This window comes from Anser anser (genome assembly GCF_964211835.1).
Source record: "Anser anser genome assembly, chromosome: 3".
Classification (NCBI taxonomy): Eukaryota; Metazoa; Chordata; class Aves; order Anseriformes; family Anatidae; genus Anser; species Anser anser.
In genome coordinates, this window is record NC_139722.1 from 49,070,813 (window position 1) to 49,084,810 (window position 13,998).

The window sequence follows — 13,998 nt, forward strand, 5'->3', positions numbered from 1 at the left end:
GCTCGAACACCAGCAGGTTCCTCAGGCCTGACGGAGCACCGCGGCAGGCAGTGCAGGGCGTGAGGGCTGGCCCTCTGCTGGCCTGGGTCACCAGCAAAGCTGGGGGCTGCCCCACCGGCACGGCCAGCAAGTGCTGTGACAGTAAGCCCAGCTTCACGGCAGGAATGGCCTTAGTAAAACAAGAGGGGCATCGACAGAAGAAGGCTGGGAAGCTTTCACACACATTGCTTCACCATACGTTTGGCTCTAGGCTGCAGTTTCAGGCCTTCATAACTCCTCGTTTATTATTTTTAAGACTAAAATCCTGCAAAAGAATGGTTTAAGATAGCTAGTGGCCATAATAGTCATGGTAAAATCCTCCTACCAGCGACAAACTTTTTTTTTCCCTTTCCCTTTCCCTTTCCCTTTCCCTTTCCCTTTCCCTTTCCCTTTCCCTTTCCCTTTCCCTTTCCCTTTCCCTTTCCCTTTCCCTTTCCCTTTCCCTTTCCCTTTCCCTTTCCCTTTCCCTTTCCCTTTCCCTTTCCCTTTCCCTTTCTCTTTCCCTTTTTCCTTTTCCTTTTCCTTCTTTCTTCTTTTCTATTTTTTATTTTCTATTTTCTTCTTTTTCTCCTCTCCTCTCCTCTCCTCTCCTCTCCTCTCCTCTCCTCTCCTCTCCTCTCCTCTCCTCTCCTCTCCTCTCCTCTCCTCTCCTCTCCTCTCCTCTCCTCTCCTCTCCTCTCCTCTCCTCTCCTCTCCTCTCCTCTCCTCTCCTCTCCTCTCCTCTCCTCTCCTCTCCTCTCCTCTCCTCTCCTCTCCTCTCCTCTCCTCTCCTCTCCTCTCCTCTCCTCTCCTCTCCTCTCCTCTCCTCTCCTCTCCTCTCCTCTCCTCTCCTCTCCTCTCCCCTCCCCTCCCCTCCCCTCCCCTCCCCTCCCCTCCCCTCCCCTCCCCTCCCCTCCCCTCCCCTCCCCTCCCCTCCCCTCCCCTCCCCTCTCCTCTCCTCTCCTCTCCCCTCCTCTCCTCTCCTCCTCTCACAATTTGGAGGACATGCATGCTGTTGCTTTCCCCACCTTTTCTTTTCCCTGTCCCTAATTTCAGCCTTACCTGCTCCATCTGGCAGTGCCTAGGAGTGAGTCTAGCAGTTGCCCAGTGGAAGCCACTCTGAGTCTGACTTTGTGCTAAGAGAAGGGGAAGGGGAGCCGGGACCACACCAGCGGGCTCTGGGTTTTAGCCGGGATCCGAGCTTCAGAGCAGGAGGAACTGGAGGGATGCAGAATGAGGCCTGTGTGCATGGCAGAGTGATTTCATGTGCCTGGCTGCATCTGCTCCAGACCCCGACTCCGGGGGAAGCAGGAAAATGAGTTCCACTCTCCATGCCCAATCTGCAAGAGATGGGACACGTCTCGGTCCTGCTCTGAAACCAGTGTGACAAACTTTTCCTTGATCCAGGCACATTTTGGATCTGGCCCAGGGTTGTTCTAATCAGATGTGGTTTCCAGAGAGGAGGCTGCTCTTTAAGCTGGGGTGCGGGGTGGTGCGTACCATTACCAACCAGTAATTCTCCAAGTGTGAATCACAAGCAGTCAAATCTGGAACAGTTTTGACTCCCTTCAAAGCCTTGTGGACCGAAACCCGGCAAAGCTCCTCTTGGAAAGTTTTGATCTTTTTTTTTTCATCCATTTTTACTAACACTCAAGTCAATCTTTCCCTAATCAAGTCAATCTTTCCCTAATGTTATTTTTCCAAGTAAGCAGCTGATGTAGTCCCTCAAGGATTTTATATGTTTGGGAAAGGTGGGGAAAAGTGTGCAGGGGGTCTGCCCCAGGTAGGTGGTGAGAGTTCTGCTGCAGCCCACGCTGTGGTAATAATGTATATTTTATAGCACATGGAGCAAGTGGTCCTGGCCTCTAGATGTTATTGAATGGTAAAGAATACCATGTAATAATAAAGTCTGAAGATCCCCGACCTAGATAGACAGGTGGAAAATGTATATATACACTCCACATATATACATTTGTATGTATATATATAGTGCAAAGCACCCAGAGACTTCTATAAGCCTCTTGCTTGTCCAAGTATAAATCAGAAGAAACAACACGCAAATCTGTGAGGGTTGCAGCACAGTGAAATGGCAGAGGTGAGAGGAAGAATTAGACTTAAAACTCTTCATTGCAGGTAAATAAAGATTTCTCTAGGTTTCAGATTGCATTCCTACTTGCTGTTCTACAGACTTATGATATTTCAAAACTGGATTACAGTAATATTTTCTGGACCCAGTAGTGTTACATTTAAGTCTGAGTGATTTAATGGGTGTTCGGTGGTGATTTCAGTCCAGGTGAAGTGGTACTGGCCTCCAGCAAAGCCTTAGGCAAAAGCATCATGTGTTAGCAAAAAACATTAACCTGCCCCTCAAACCTCCTCATTATTACATTTATAGTCCTGTCAACCATCTTATGAGCCACTGGAAACATAATGGAGGGGGTTTTATTGTTATTTTTATATTCTCTTGAATATTAAAAGGAAAATATATTGGAGAAAAAATACATATAAGATATTACTAGATATAAATTCTGGACAGATGAGCCACATGGGTTATTTTCTGTCTCACAATGTTACTTTGCTATATGACCAGAATAAAGTTTTGTTCAGAAAAATAGGACGAACATGTTTATTCGGGTATTGAATAAGAAAGTGAATTAATTAGAGAATATAAATCTTCATCTGGCTTCTTAAGATTTCTGCAGACATGGTAGCATGAGGTTGTTAAGAGTGAAGATTTTGGTCATTTTGTAAGGGAGATGCTATTCAAGGTTAGCAGAGTGCCCCTCTCCTCTTTTGCCTTTGAGTTTCCTGTGCTTAACAGCACCTGTAATTCTCAAAGCAATTTGCTGTAAGCATTTGCAGTGTTAATGGCTCGCAGTTTCCCTTCATTTCTGTGGTTGCTGGGGCTCGTTGCAGGGAGTGCTGGAAAGCGTGCGGGCTCCATTATTTCCTCCTTTTCTGCTGGTTGACATCTGCCCTGCAGAAGAAACCTGCGCTGGTGTTCGGCCCTGTCCTGCAGCCCCTGGGTGGGAGCGTGGGGCTCCAGGGCTGGAGAGGAAATGCATTTCCACTCTCTGAGGGAAAGGGAGATGGGGGGGGATGTCCTAGTGAAACCTTCCCCTGCTGCCCCAAAGCGGTGGCAGGCATGAGACACTGTGAAGAAGTACTTACAGGCCCCTAAAGTGTTTTTTCCAGCCGCTAGCTTTGTTTCCTTTCTTTTGGTTTCCTGAGTATTCAGCGCCGACAGTCCTTGTCCGCTTCTCAAGGTGTTTACAGCACTTCTCACTGCTCGTGCTTTGCAGGGCTTTAGCGGCAGCAGTTTGAGGAGGCACTTCACTGTCACCTTTAGGAAGAAGCAAAGCTCTCGCTGTGGCATGAACAGCTTAAGGATCACAGAAAAGGAAAATCACCTGTCTGTAGAACGGCACGTACTGTGGTTCACCAAGACTCCCAGCTCCACCTACTCAACATAGCTGTTTCTGGCTGCTCGGTTTTCTCCTAGATCGTTTCAGGAACAGGGGAAGTTTAGGAATGCACATCATGGGAAGTCTTGGCCTGGAAGTGAGTCTTCAGGCTGACCGTTGCCCACATAGCCCGAATCAGACTGCTTGCCACCGGCCTGCCAAGCTGACTTCTCCCAATGCCACCCACGGAGTAAGGAGCAGCACGGTGCAGACACTCAGCTGTCTCCACACTTCCCTGCCCTCAAATCTGGCTTGCTAAGAACGAGGCTACAGACACACCTGAGTGGACTCCTGTCCAGCCAGGCTAACTCTGGAAGAGGAACTGCCTCTTGGCCTTTTGGTGTTGGCGCAGCACCGTGCAAATGTTGGGCTGCTGCTTGCAGATCTGCATCAGCCATCTGATGAGCTTGAGGCTTGAGGGCTGCTTGAGACCTGAGCTTGTGGCTTGGTGGCTGGAGCTGGGGTTTGCTGTGCCCCAAAATCTTTCGCATGTTGTGGGTCTGCTCCAAGGCCAATTGACTTGACAAGGTTTCTCAGGTCCTCCATTATCCTTGGAAAGGGCATTTGGGTTCTTGAGGCATTTCAGAAAGCGTGAGCCTTGGTGAGACAGGTCGTCTGTCCTGCTGAAGGTGTTTGCACCCCTGCCCCTCCTGTTCTTGCCCTTCTTTCATCTTCTGCAGCATATTAATTGTATTCAGGGCTTATGTCACTGCTGGAGTGATGGCCATAGCCATCAGTAGTGAAACAGCAGTATGGATGTGCCCTGTAATCAGCTCCTCTATAGCATGTGTGTAAAAACCCCGCATTACAGATTTTAAGCTTTAAATGCTATTATTGTCCCATTCTGTGTTATTTCAGACAGGAAGGTTTCTGGGGAGAAGAACTTCCCTCTTGGCAAATCCCACTTCACACTACATTCATTTTCCCTGAAGTTTTGCCCACCGTACTGTGGGCTTCACCACTGCTTTCAGATCCAGAGTTCTTACTGCGGTTTCAAAGCTGGAAACACAGAGCTCAGCTGTTTATATGCAAAATCAAATACGTAGCCACTCTGATGAAACGAGAACCAACCTGGATTTCCACCGGGCATTAGCGTAACTTACATTCATTGCTTTTGGCCATAAGCACTAAAAAGCCCTTCAAAACAATGGTACACAAGTGCTTTGAAAAGACTATGTTTTAAATAACACAGGTGACAACTGCAATGATTCAAAAATGAAATCAGTTTATCATTAGCCATTAATTACCAAATAGCTCTATTTTCTCCTTATGCTTCATGTAGCTTAGATTTTTGCATAATTAGAGTGAAAAATGGAGACAGGGTAGGTCTTGCATTTAAATGACAGAAATTCAGTATTCACTCCTCAAAAAACTGCAGTAAAGGTTTTCAGGTAGAGAAGTTTAGGAGGGTTACATCATCAAAAGGAAAAGCAAGCAAGCAGAAAAGCTTTGTTCTCTTTTAAATGGGGAGGTTGAAAAAACTTCAGATTTGTTGCAGGACGGTTTTAAGTTGTAGGCGACTGCAGTGTTCTGTTTTGTAAACTGTTTTTGCACAAAGCTACAAACATTGTAAAAATCTGTTTTCATTCACACCTAGCATTGCTACGAGCTGTATTATAACCACATTCACAGTTAGAGCCTGCCTCGGGGTTCCTTCGCAGCAGGTTTCATCTGGAATGACGTTTTTTTTTTTTTTTTTTTATAATAATCATTCCATTCAAGTGGAACAATCGTAATGAAAAATTATCATGAGGCATCTTGGGCAGAAAAACCCTGACACAATAAACACGCTGAATGCTGTGCAATAAGCACGCTGCAAATGGTGATTGAGCCTGGGTAACTGCTTAGAGCCACCGTGCTGGATGCCACCTATTATTTGAGATTTGGTGGTGAAAGAGCATTAATTCTTAGTAATGGTGGCTGAGGCATGAACTTTGGTTACAGTTGTCTTGAAAGTAGATGCTGTGAACTGCTCCTGGCTCTTGGTACAGTTTGTATCCCTCCCTGTGGGCCAGCACACGGTGCTGGACACACTGAGCTCTGTGTCCCCTCCCCAGGCGCTATGTCTTTCTCAGGAGGAAGCCTTCCTGTGCAGAACGGGTCCAGGGGCTGCATTTTGGAGGAGGATTGGGTATGGAGACACAGGACGCCTCAATGAGCAACGGCAGGTTTTGCAGCTTCTAACGAGGCTGCACCCACTCTGTCACTTGGTTCAGTAACTCAGACGGAAAAAAAGCACAACAGCATTATGAAAAGGAAAAAAGCCTTTCAGTTATGAATTTGAATTCCACTGTGCTGATTATTGCTAACCTCTCAAAGGAGTTTGTCTTTTGCTGTTGTCTCTGGGTGGAGCACACCCACCTCCTCCTCCTCCTCACTCTGACCCTGCACATCTGAGCAGAGCGTGGCCGTGTCCTGCTGGAGATCTCCACGTGCTCGGTTTCCCAGACGGCACAGCAGGGTGCCTAGCTTCTGCTTCTTAATATTCATCATCTTTCTGAGTCAGAAAATGCTAAAAGGGAGCTTGAGCGCCTTGGAGCTGAGGCAAACATAGCTGAAGGTGCCCTCCTGGCCCAGTGGGGCTCTGAGAGAGCAGCTCCGTGGGGCAGCCCACAGGAGGTGCATGGGGTGGGGATGAAGTGTCGGGACAGACCTCTGGGTGGCTGCTGCTGCTTGCTGCAGGAGTCAGTCCGACCCAGAGCTTCTTCCTGCTCACAGGTGTTGAACTCATCAGTGCTCAAGATAAGGCTCTTGGCCCAAAGCTTCTCCATGCTTGGTCATGCAACAGGCTGCAGAGATGGGGCTGTGCGCAGGATTTAGCACCCTGGGTGGGATCCATGAGGGGATTTGCTTAGAGATGACTATTGCCTTTTGGGTGGCTTGCTCTGAAGAGAAGCTTTGGTGGTGGAGAAAGGGAGGAAGGCTGGGGGGCAGCAGGAAGACACACTGCCCAGCAACCTGGAGGGGCTGGCAAGGGGAGCTGAGGGAGGTTTTAAACTCCTTCACCCTTTAAAGACAGTTAGGCACCTGGTTCTTCAGGACATGCAGATCTGCTTTCTTTCCTTTTAATACACTGAGATTTTCCCTGGTGTCCTGCTGGCAGTGCTTCGCAGCCTTGCCCTGCTGAAACTGGGTGGCAAGGCACTGTGGTGTCCGTACCACAGCCTCTGCCCTAGGCTGGGTGATCTGGGCACAGGGAAGTGAGGCTGAGTTGTGCATGAGAGTACTGGTGTGACTCTTTTGGATGTTTGCTAGAAACCTGTCTGCATTTCAAGCCACTTCCTACTATTTACATTGCTGCTGCATCCAGCCTTTGGCAGGCTTCAAAATCCTGACAGCCTTTGCTGAAAATACGCTTTAGCACACGTATTTCTTAATGAAATAGTGTCTGATACTAGATTATCATTCAGAGGCTGTTGGTGGATGGCACTAATGGACGAACTTTGCACCTGCATTTGACAGCTGGTTAAAGCATTAATTACCCCGCGCCTGAAGGCCTAGGCCCAGCCCTGTGCAGCGCTGCAGGACGTCCATGTTGTGCCCGCGGGTCACCTCACGGCCAAGTCTGGACATCTCTGTCAAAAGAAAGATACGGATGCCAACGGGAACGGCTTTCATCCCCTCTTAGTGTTGGAGCAGTATGAGCGTCACAGGATCCCTCGGCCCCGGCTTCCTCGGTGTTCCCGTATCGGGCGCGAGTCGTGTTTCTGCTGATGCGGTGTCTTCCGAGTAACCCCGCGGTGTAGATTGCCGGGCGTTTCACAGGAAAGCGGATGAATGATATCAAGTCATTGAGCTTATAAGTAGCACACTGGCAACCCGCCACTAAAATATAAATACATTAAACGTACTGAAGGAAATGTTCATTCTGTTGTTTAGCGTTGGACATGCCCCAGTTAGGTAAATTCAATCTTCTTGAGGGTTGTTGTGTTACGGCTGAATGAGATAGGCAGTTATCTCATTACCGATCTTCCTGTCATTCAGTTTTTGTGCTTTGGCATTTGTGGTCTGCAGTGTGCTTGCCCCAGAGCAGTGCTGTGAGTATTTTCCAAGGGAGATGGAGGTGCTGTAGGGGTCTGGCACCACCTTGCAAGGCCAGACCCTTCGTCTCTGACATCTTCACAGCCCTGTGTCCCTTGTCAGTCACAGCTCTAAGGGTCACACCTCCTTTTGGATAGAAACGTATGAGATGGTTGGGTTTGTTAGGAAATGTCTGAAACTCGTCATTGCAGTGTGTATTTTCTCAGTCCCTTCAGAAATGCCCCAGCCTCGTGCCTGCTCCCGCAGAGGTCGGTGACCAAGCTCTTGGTGGCCCCAGGCTGAGCAGGGTCTGCCGTTAAGCTCAAAGCTGGCTGACCGCGATAAAGAGGGGTCTGTTCATCGCTTTCCTGGGCACTGGGTCAGACCTGATGGCCATGGTCCTGAGGCACCAACTCTCCTGACCAACCTATGGCATCCGGGGGAGCTGCTCCCACGTGGAGGCAGAGCCAAATCCTATGTGGCATTTGCAGCCCCTCTGCGCCGGCTCAGCTCCCCTCTTATTGTATGGTGAAGGGGAAAGGTAAGGCAGGAAAAAGGAAGTGAAAGGAATAGATGAACAGAGAGGTTTTGAGCTGCTTATGAAGAGTGATGGTGCTCTGTACGGAATACAAGTACTTAAAAAATAAGACATTTGCTGCGTATTTTATAGATAAAATGTTATTGTATTGAACTGAAGGATATATATGTTTCACCTATCACATCTGAACTAATCAGTGTAGGCTTTTAGAAGAAGCCTGTAATTACTCTGAGCACGTCATTAGTTAGATGTAAAATGAATGATATTACTCCATTTTATTACCTCTAGTGATATAGCCATTTGTATCATAAATTCATTGACCTCATCTTAAATGATCAATCCTGTAAGACAGACTTGATTCATTAATTCTTAAGTGACATTTTTTCTCCTCCAGTAATTTTCTCCTCATGGCAGGGACTGTTTTTCTGTGCTTTAGTGTGGTATTCTAAGGTGTCCTGTTGCCTGCATAAGACATGCACATTTTATACTCGTATCTTAAGTAATCTGCATAGACTGATTGCTCACATAAATAGATACAAAAGTAGTGAAACACATAGATGTAGTAGATAGACATTTCTCACCAATGTTAAGTCCAGCACTTTGGGATGTTGCATAAAATCAATGAGATAATGATGAGATATTTGGCCCAGCCAGGATGTTCAGAGGAACAGAATTACTGCCTTTAATTTCTGTGGCTTTAATTAATTTTATCTAGTGATAAAATATACAGAATGGTCTGTGATCAATATGTGAGGGAGGCAGGCAGACTTCAGAGCTTCTTGTACCTCAGTGAATTATTGAAAACAGGAGAAATCCGTAGAGAATTTCTAAGCAGGATTTCTAAATATTTTACCCAGGAAGAGAAAATATTTGTTTAGCTTCCAGTGACATAGGAGCCCACTTGAGATAAACAAATCAATACAGCAATAAAACATGAAAGTATTTCAGTGAATTTTCCAACTGATAACTAATAAAATTAAATGATTAGAAAAGAAGCCACAAGTGGTTTTGTTTCTGTTTTTTGCTTTTGCTTTTGTTGTATTTTTCTTTCAGGCTGCTTAATTAAAGTCACCGAGGGGCTCTTCCTTGAAAGATATGGGGGCTGTTTCTACTCTCTCCTATTTATTGGTGCTTCTTTAGCACTGGGCATACAAGTTCAGAGCTGGTTTGCTTCCTTTGCCCTGATGGAAGGGCAAGCCTTGCCTGAGCCATCCCAGGACTACACCCAGATCCTGTGCAGCGGCCGCCTCTGGGACCGCTCTCCTGGTCTCTCCCCTGCAAACAGGCACCGCTCTGATGGGCGCTGGGCTGGGGTGTGCTTCATCCTGCCACAGCCTGCCTGCCCATGGAGACCCCCTGCTTTTTTGCTCATCTCGTGCAGTAAGAGCCTACCCTGCAGAAGCAGTGCAGTGGTTTACATCCCAATACTGTACGTGCAAAATAGATAGCGTTTTGTTACTGCAGCAGTGAGCTTTAGAGCAAAAATTACTTTAAGGTAAATCCAGGAGCATTACTGAGATGAACGGCATCTTATTAATTCACGGCATAGACTCACAAATTCCCCTTTTGTCTGCTTGGAAGGCTGTGGCAAGCCAGAAAATTTCAGGAGGTCAATTATAAGGTGTTTCCATCAGCTCATCCAGGGATGGGGCGGTGTTGATTTGCCGGGCGGGTGGCAAAATCCATCGCCCTGCCAAATACCCGGGATGGTTCAGTGCCCACGGCCACGTATTTGCGGCGAGGGGTTGCAAAGCCCCCGTGCTGGCTGCGCCAGCGCTGATCCCTGCTGCGGGAGCCGAGGGAGAGCTGGCGCCTCGCAAAACCCCCGTAAAACCTGGGCAGACTTTTAGCAGGCTACGTTGTCAGTGTATGCTCAGCGCAGGGGTGGCCCCGCTTGTAACACACTTTCTTCCTTGTGTGGGTCATTGTGGGGGGGATAAACCCGCAGTAATGCTGCCAGAGCACCACGGGGCTGGGCACCCTCTGATTTATCTCACATAGCGCCGCATGCCTGTGCCCAGCCTGGACCCGGCATCGCCATGCTTCAGCAGTGACTTCATAGTTGCTATTTCTCCAGTAATTATTTAGTTTGATTTAAAACTTGGGATTAAAACTTCCTGGTAGAGAAAGGGAGTGTGTGCATGAATGGGGCGGGGAGGCAGGGAGGGAATCGAGCAGCAACCAGACTGGGTAACCCAAAGGTTGCGCAGTCAAAATAAGCGGTCTAATAGCCTGTCGGGGGGTGTGCATGTGTGCGTGTGTATATATATATTAAAGATATATTACTGAAAACTCAAAAATGTCACCACTGTTTATATTAAAGGAAAGCTGAGAGTTAAATGAGATGGGTAATCAGATGCCCGACATATGTTGTTTTGAATTGTTTATATGGCCGATCATTATTAAAATTAATTATCCTTTTAATGCAGTCTTTTCACAATCCTATTCCTTTTTTTCATACAAAAGATAGTCATTTCAAAACAAGCTAATATTGGCTGTTTGGAAAAGGCAGAGCAAACAATACTGTGATGTATTCTGACATGGTCATAGGCGCAATGTGCTGGTAGAAAGCACCACAAATCTCTGTCAGTGGAGTATTTTGAGAGCTAATGTAAATGACAAAAATGGTTTTTTGTGTGTGTGCGTAAAATTCTGTCAAAAAAGTAAGGCACTGAAAAATCTGACATCTGTTTATCTGTTTATAGCTATGGCAAGATTACTCATATTAATTCTTGTTTAAAATGCCATATGAAGGAAAGGCATTTGTGCAAACAAGAGTCATATTTGAATTGTAGATCATGTCTTCACCATCTGTGAGAGCTGTTGGTGTTGCAAAATTAATGTGTTAATGAAATCACAATAATTTCTCTGAAGTAATGGATTCTGAAGCCTAGAATGACTATTTTTTGAACTTTGGTGTCTAGTGGTTTACAACTGGGAAAACCTTTCACGGCTTAATTAGTTCTGCAGCCTTAATTTAAAAAAAATAAAAAAAATTTGGCTGTGCCTTTACCACACCAATAGTGACACAGAAAAAGGATTAAATGGAAAGGAGAAAAACATTAAAAAAAAAAACACCTGCAATGCAAACTTTTTGCCGTAGTATTTGAAAAGTTGCTAAATAGGCCCTTGCTTGCCAGGAAGTTTTACTCAAAGTGCCTAGTACACAAAAGTGGGCAAACAGCTCCGAAAATAATTCCAGCTTGCCGAAACATCACAAATTGGGGTTATTTGAACCTTACACAAATTTCCTGACTGTTTCCAAGTTACTCCTTGGACTAATGGGCAAGAAATGAATGGGTGACTGATACTTCTGCTTTGTGATGCCATTTTAAAATTCTGCACCTTTTCCAAGTTACTGTTTAATGCTATTAATACAGTACAATACAATAAAAAATATTAGAGTGTGCTACAGTTTAGCAGAAATGATTTGCTTTCATTTCCAGCAACTTTCAGAGTCCTTTCCCAGTTATCGTACTTACCGTGTAATATTGCATCAGAGATGGTAAAGGTGTGCTTAGATTACCACTGAGGAGTAATCACAGACATATTCAGATGGATTTTGTATACATACATATGTGTGTTATAACAGTTTATGCCAGCTGAGGAGTCTCCTCTGTGGTATAGCTATAATATATATAATGTACTGTATATGGTAGGATTGAGACCATGGTAGCATTCAATTCTCCAGTATTTGGGGGGAAAAATAGTTTTCACAAATGTAACTATTATTTTTCTGCTAGAAAAACAATGTATTTAGAAAACATCTGAAAAATGACTTTAAAAATATCACTATGAAGAGAAGATTGCTTTTCTTGCCTGATCTGATTTTATTACTGTGTTGTAGGTATGTGACTGGTGTAAGCACATAAGACACACAAAAGAGTATCTGGATTTTGGGGACGGGGAAAGAAGGCTTCAGTTCTGCAGTGCAAAATGTCTCAATCAGTACAAAATGGACATTTTCTACAAAGAGACACAGGCCAATCTTCCAGCTGGACTGTGCAGTACATTACATCCTCCAGTCGAAAATAAAGCAGAAGGCACTGGGGTACAGCTGCTGACTCCAGATTCTTGGAATATACCGCTAGCAGATGCTCGGAGAAAAGCCCCATCCCCAGCGTCTGCAGCTGGCCAAATTCAAGGTCCTGGACCATCAGCGTCTACCACTGCCTCTCCGTCTGACACTGCCAACTGCTCTGTCACTAAAATCCCCACGCCAGTTCCCAAACCTATTCCCATCAGTGAGAATCCAAATATTCCACCAGTTTCTGTCCAGCCACCTGCTAGCATTGTGCCTCCAATTGGTGTCCCACCTCGCAGTCCTCCCATGGTGATGACAAACCGTGGGCCAGTTCCTCTGCCCATATTCATGGAGCAGCAAATTATGCAGCAAATCCGTCCACCATTTATCCGCGGGCCGCCTCACCATGCCTCAAATCCTAACAGCCCTCTGTCGAATCCAATGATCCCTGGAATTGGTCCGCCACCAGGTGGTCCCAGAAATATGGGCCCCACCTCTAGCCCCATGCACAGGCCGATGCTCTCCCCTCACATCCACCCCCCCACAACCCCTACCATGCCTGGGAATCCTCCGGGCTTGCTGCCGCCTCCCCCTCCTGGAGCTCCTCTGCCCAGTCTTCCCTTTCCCCCCGTCAGCATGATGCCAAATGGTCCTATGCCTATGCCACAGATGATGAACTTTGGACTGCCATCCCTCGCCCCGCTGGTGCCACCCCCGACTCTACTAGTGCCATATCCCGTCATCGTCCCTTTGCCCGTCCCCATCCCCATCCCCATCCCCATCCCTCACATCAACGACTCCAAACCCCCCAATGGTTTCTCCAGCAACGGCGAAAACTTCATTCCGAGTACCTCCAGCGAGACGCCTGGGGCAAAGCCAGCCAACAGCTCCTCATCCCCTCGAGAGTCGAAGCAAGGATCGTCTAAATCCTCTGACTCCTCACCGAGCTGCTCAGGCCAGTCCCTAAACCAAGCTCAAGTGCTTCAGGAGCACGGTAAAAATGAAGTTGTTGACTTGACTGTCAGACCTAGTAGCCCCGTGAACAGTAAATTCGGTTTCCCCAGCGTGCTGCAGGGCCCACAGGACGGTGTGATAGACCTGACGGTAGGCCACCGGTCTAGGCTGCACAATGTTATCCACAGGGCTTTACACGCCCAAGTGAAAGTCGAGCGCGAGCCTAACAGTGTTGTAAATTTGGCTTTCGGTAGCTCAGACAAAAGGAACTGCAGCGACTGCAGGGACAACTGCAGCCCAGTGGACTCAAAAACGCTACCGTGCGGTGACGCGGCTCACTGCTGCCCCGTCTCCTTGGCCTCCGGCACGCCGGGACTGGAAGCCGGAGCGGCGGTGTGCAACGTCATCGTGAACGGCACCAAGAGCACCGAGGGTTCCAAGAACCCGGAGCCGCCCCAGGAGCCCAAAAAACCCCAGCCCCCGGAGGAGCTGGCGGTGAGCGAGCTGGAGTCCGTAAAGGAGAACAACTGCGCGTCGAACTGCCACCTCGAGGGGGACGCTGGCAAGAAGAGCGGGGAGGAGCCCCTGGCCGGGGGAGACAAGCAGGACCCGAACCTCAACAATCCAGCGGACGAGGACCATGCGTACGCTTTGCGGATGCTGCCCAAGACAGGTTGCGTGATCCAGCCTGTGCCAAAACCAGCAGAAAAGACTGCTATCGCGCCGTGCATTATGTCAACGCCAATACTCAGCACAGGGCCAGAGGATCTGGAGCCACCATTGAAAAGGAGGTGCCTCCGAATTCGAAATCAGAATAAGTAAAGGTTTGTGTGCCCGCTACTGCCTTCTGTGTGAGTACAATGAGTATTTCCAGGTTGGAGGCCGAGCTCGTGTGGATGTGGCCTTTGTGAAAGATACAGATTCCGATTTATCAGCACTTTCAGAAAACTATTGGTATTTATGCTTTGATATTGTTCTTT

General features: G+C 47.3%; 1 protein-coding gene across 5 annotated transcripts in view; it reads left to right on the plus strand.

Annotated features, from left to right (window-relative positions):
- The window catches only part of SOBP (sine oculis binding protein homolog), a 125,927-nt gene that overhangs the window by 86,794 nt on the left and 25,135 nt on the right, over positions 1 to 13,998 (plus strand). For all 5 annotated transcript variants that reach the window (XR_014582020.1, XR_014582021.1, XR_014582022.1 and 2 more), the window contains one exon: positions 11,888 to 13,842. Coding sequence is in view for 2 of the 5 variants with exons in the window: in XM_083830186.1 (XP_083686312.1) it covers positions 11,888 to 13,840 (1,953 nt within the window). In the remaining 3 variants the exon portion in view is untranslated. The remainder of the gene's footprint in view (positions 1 to 11,887; positions 13,843 to 13,998) is intronic.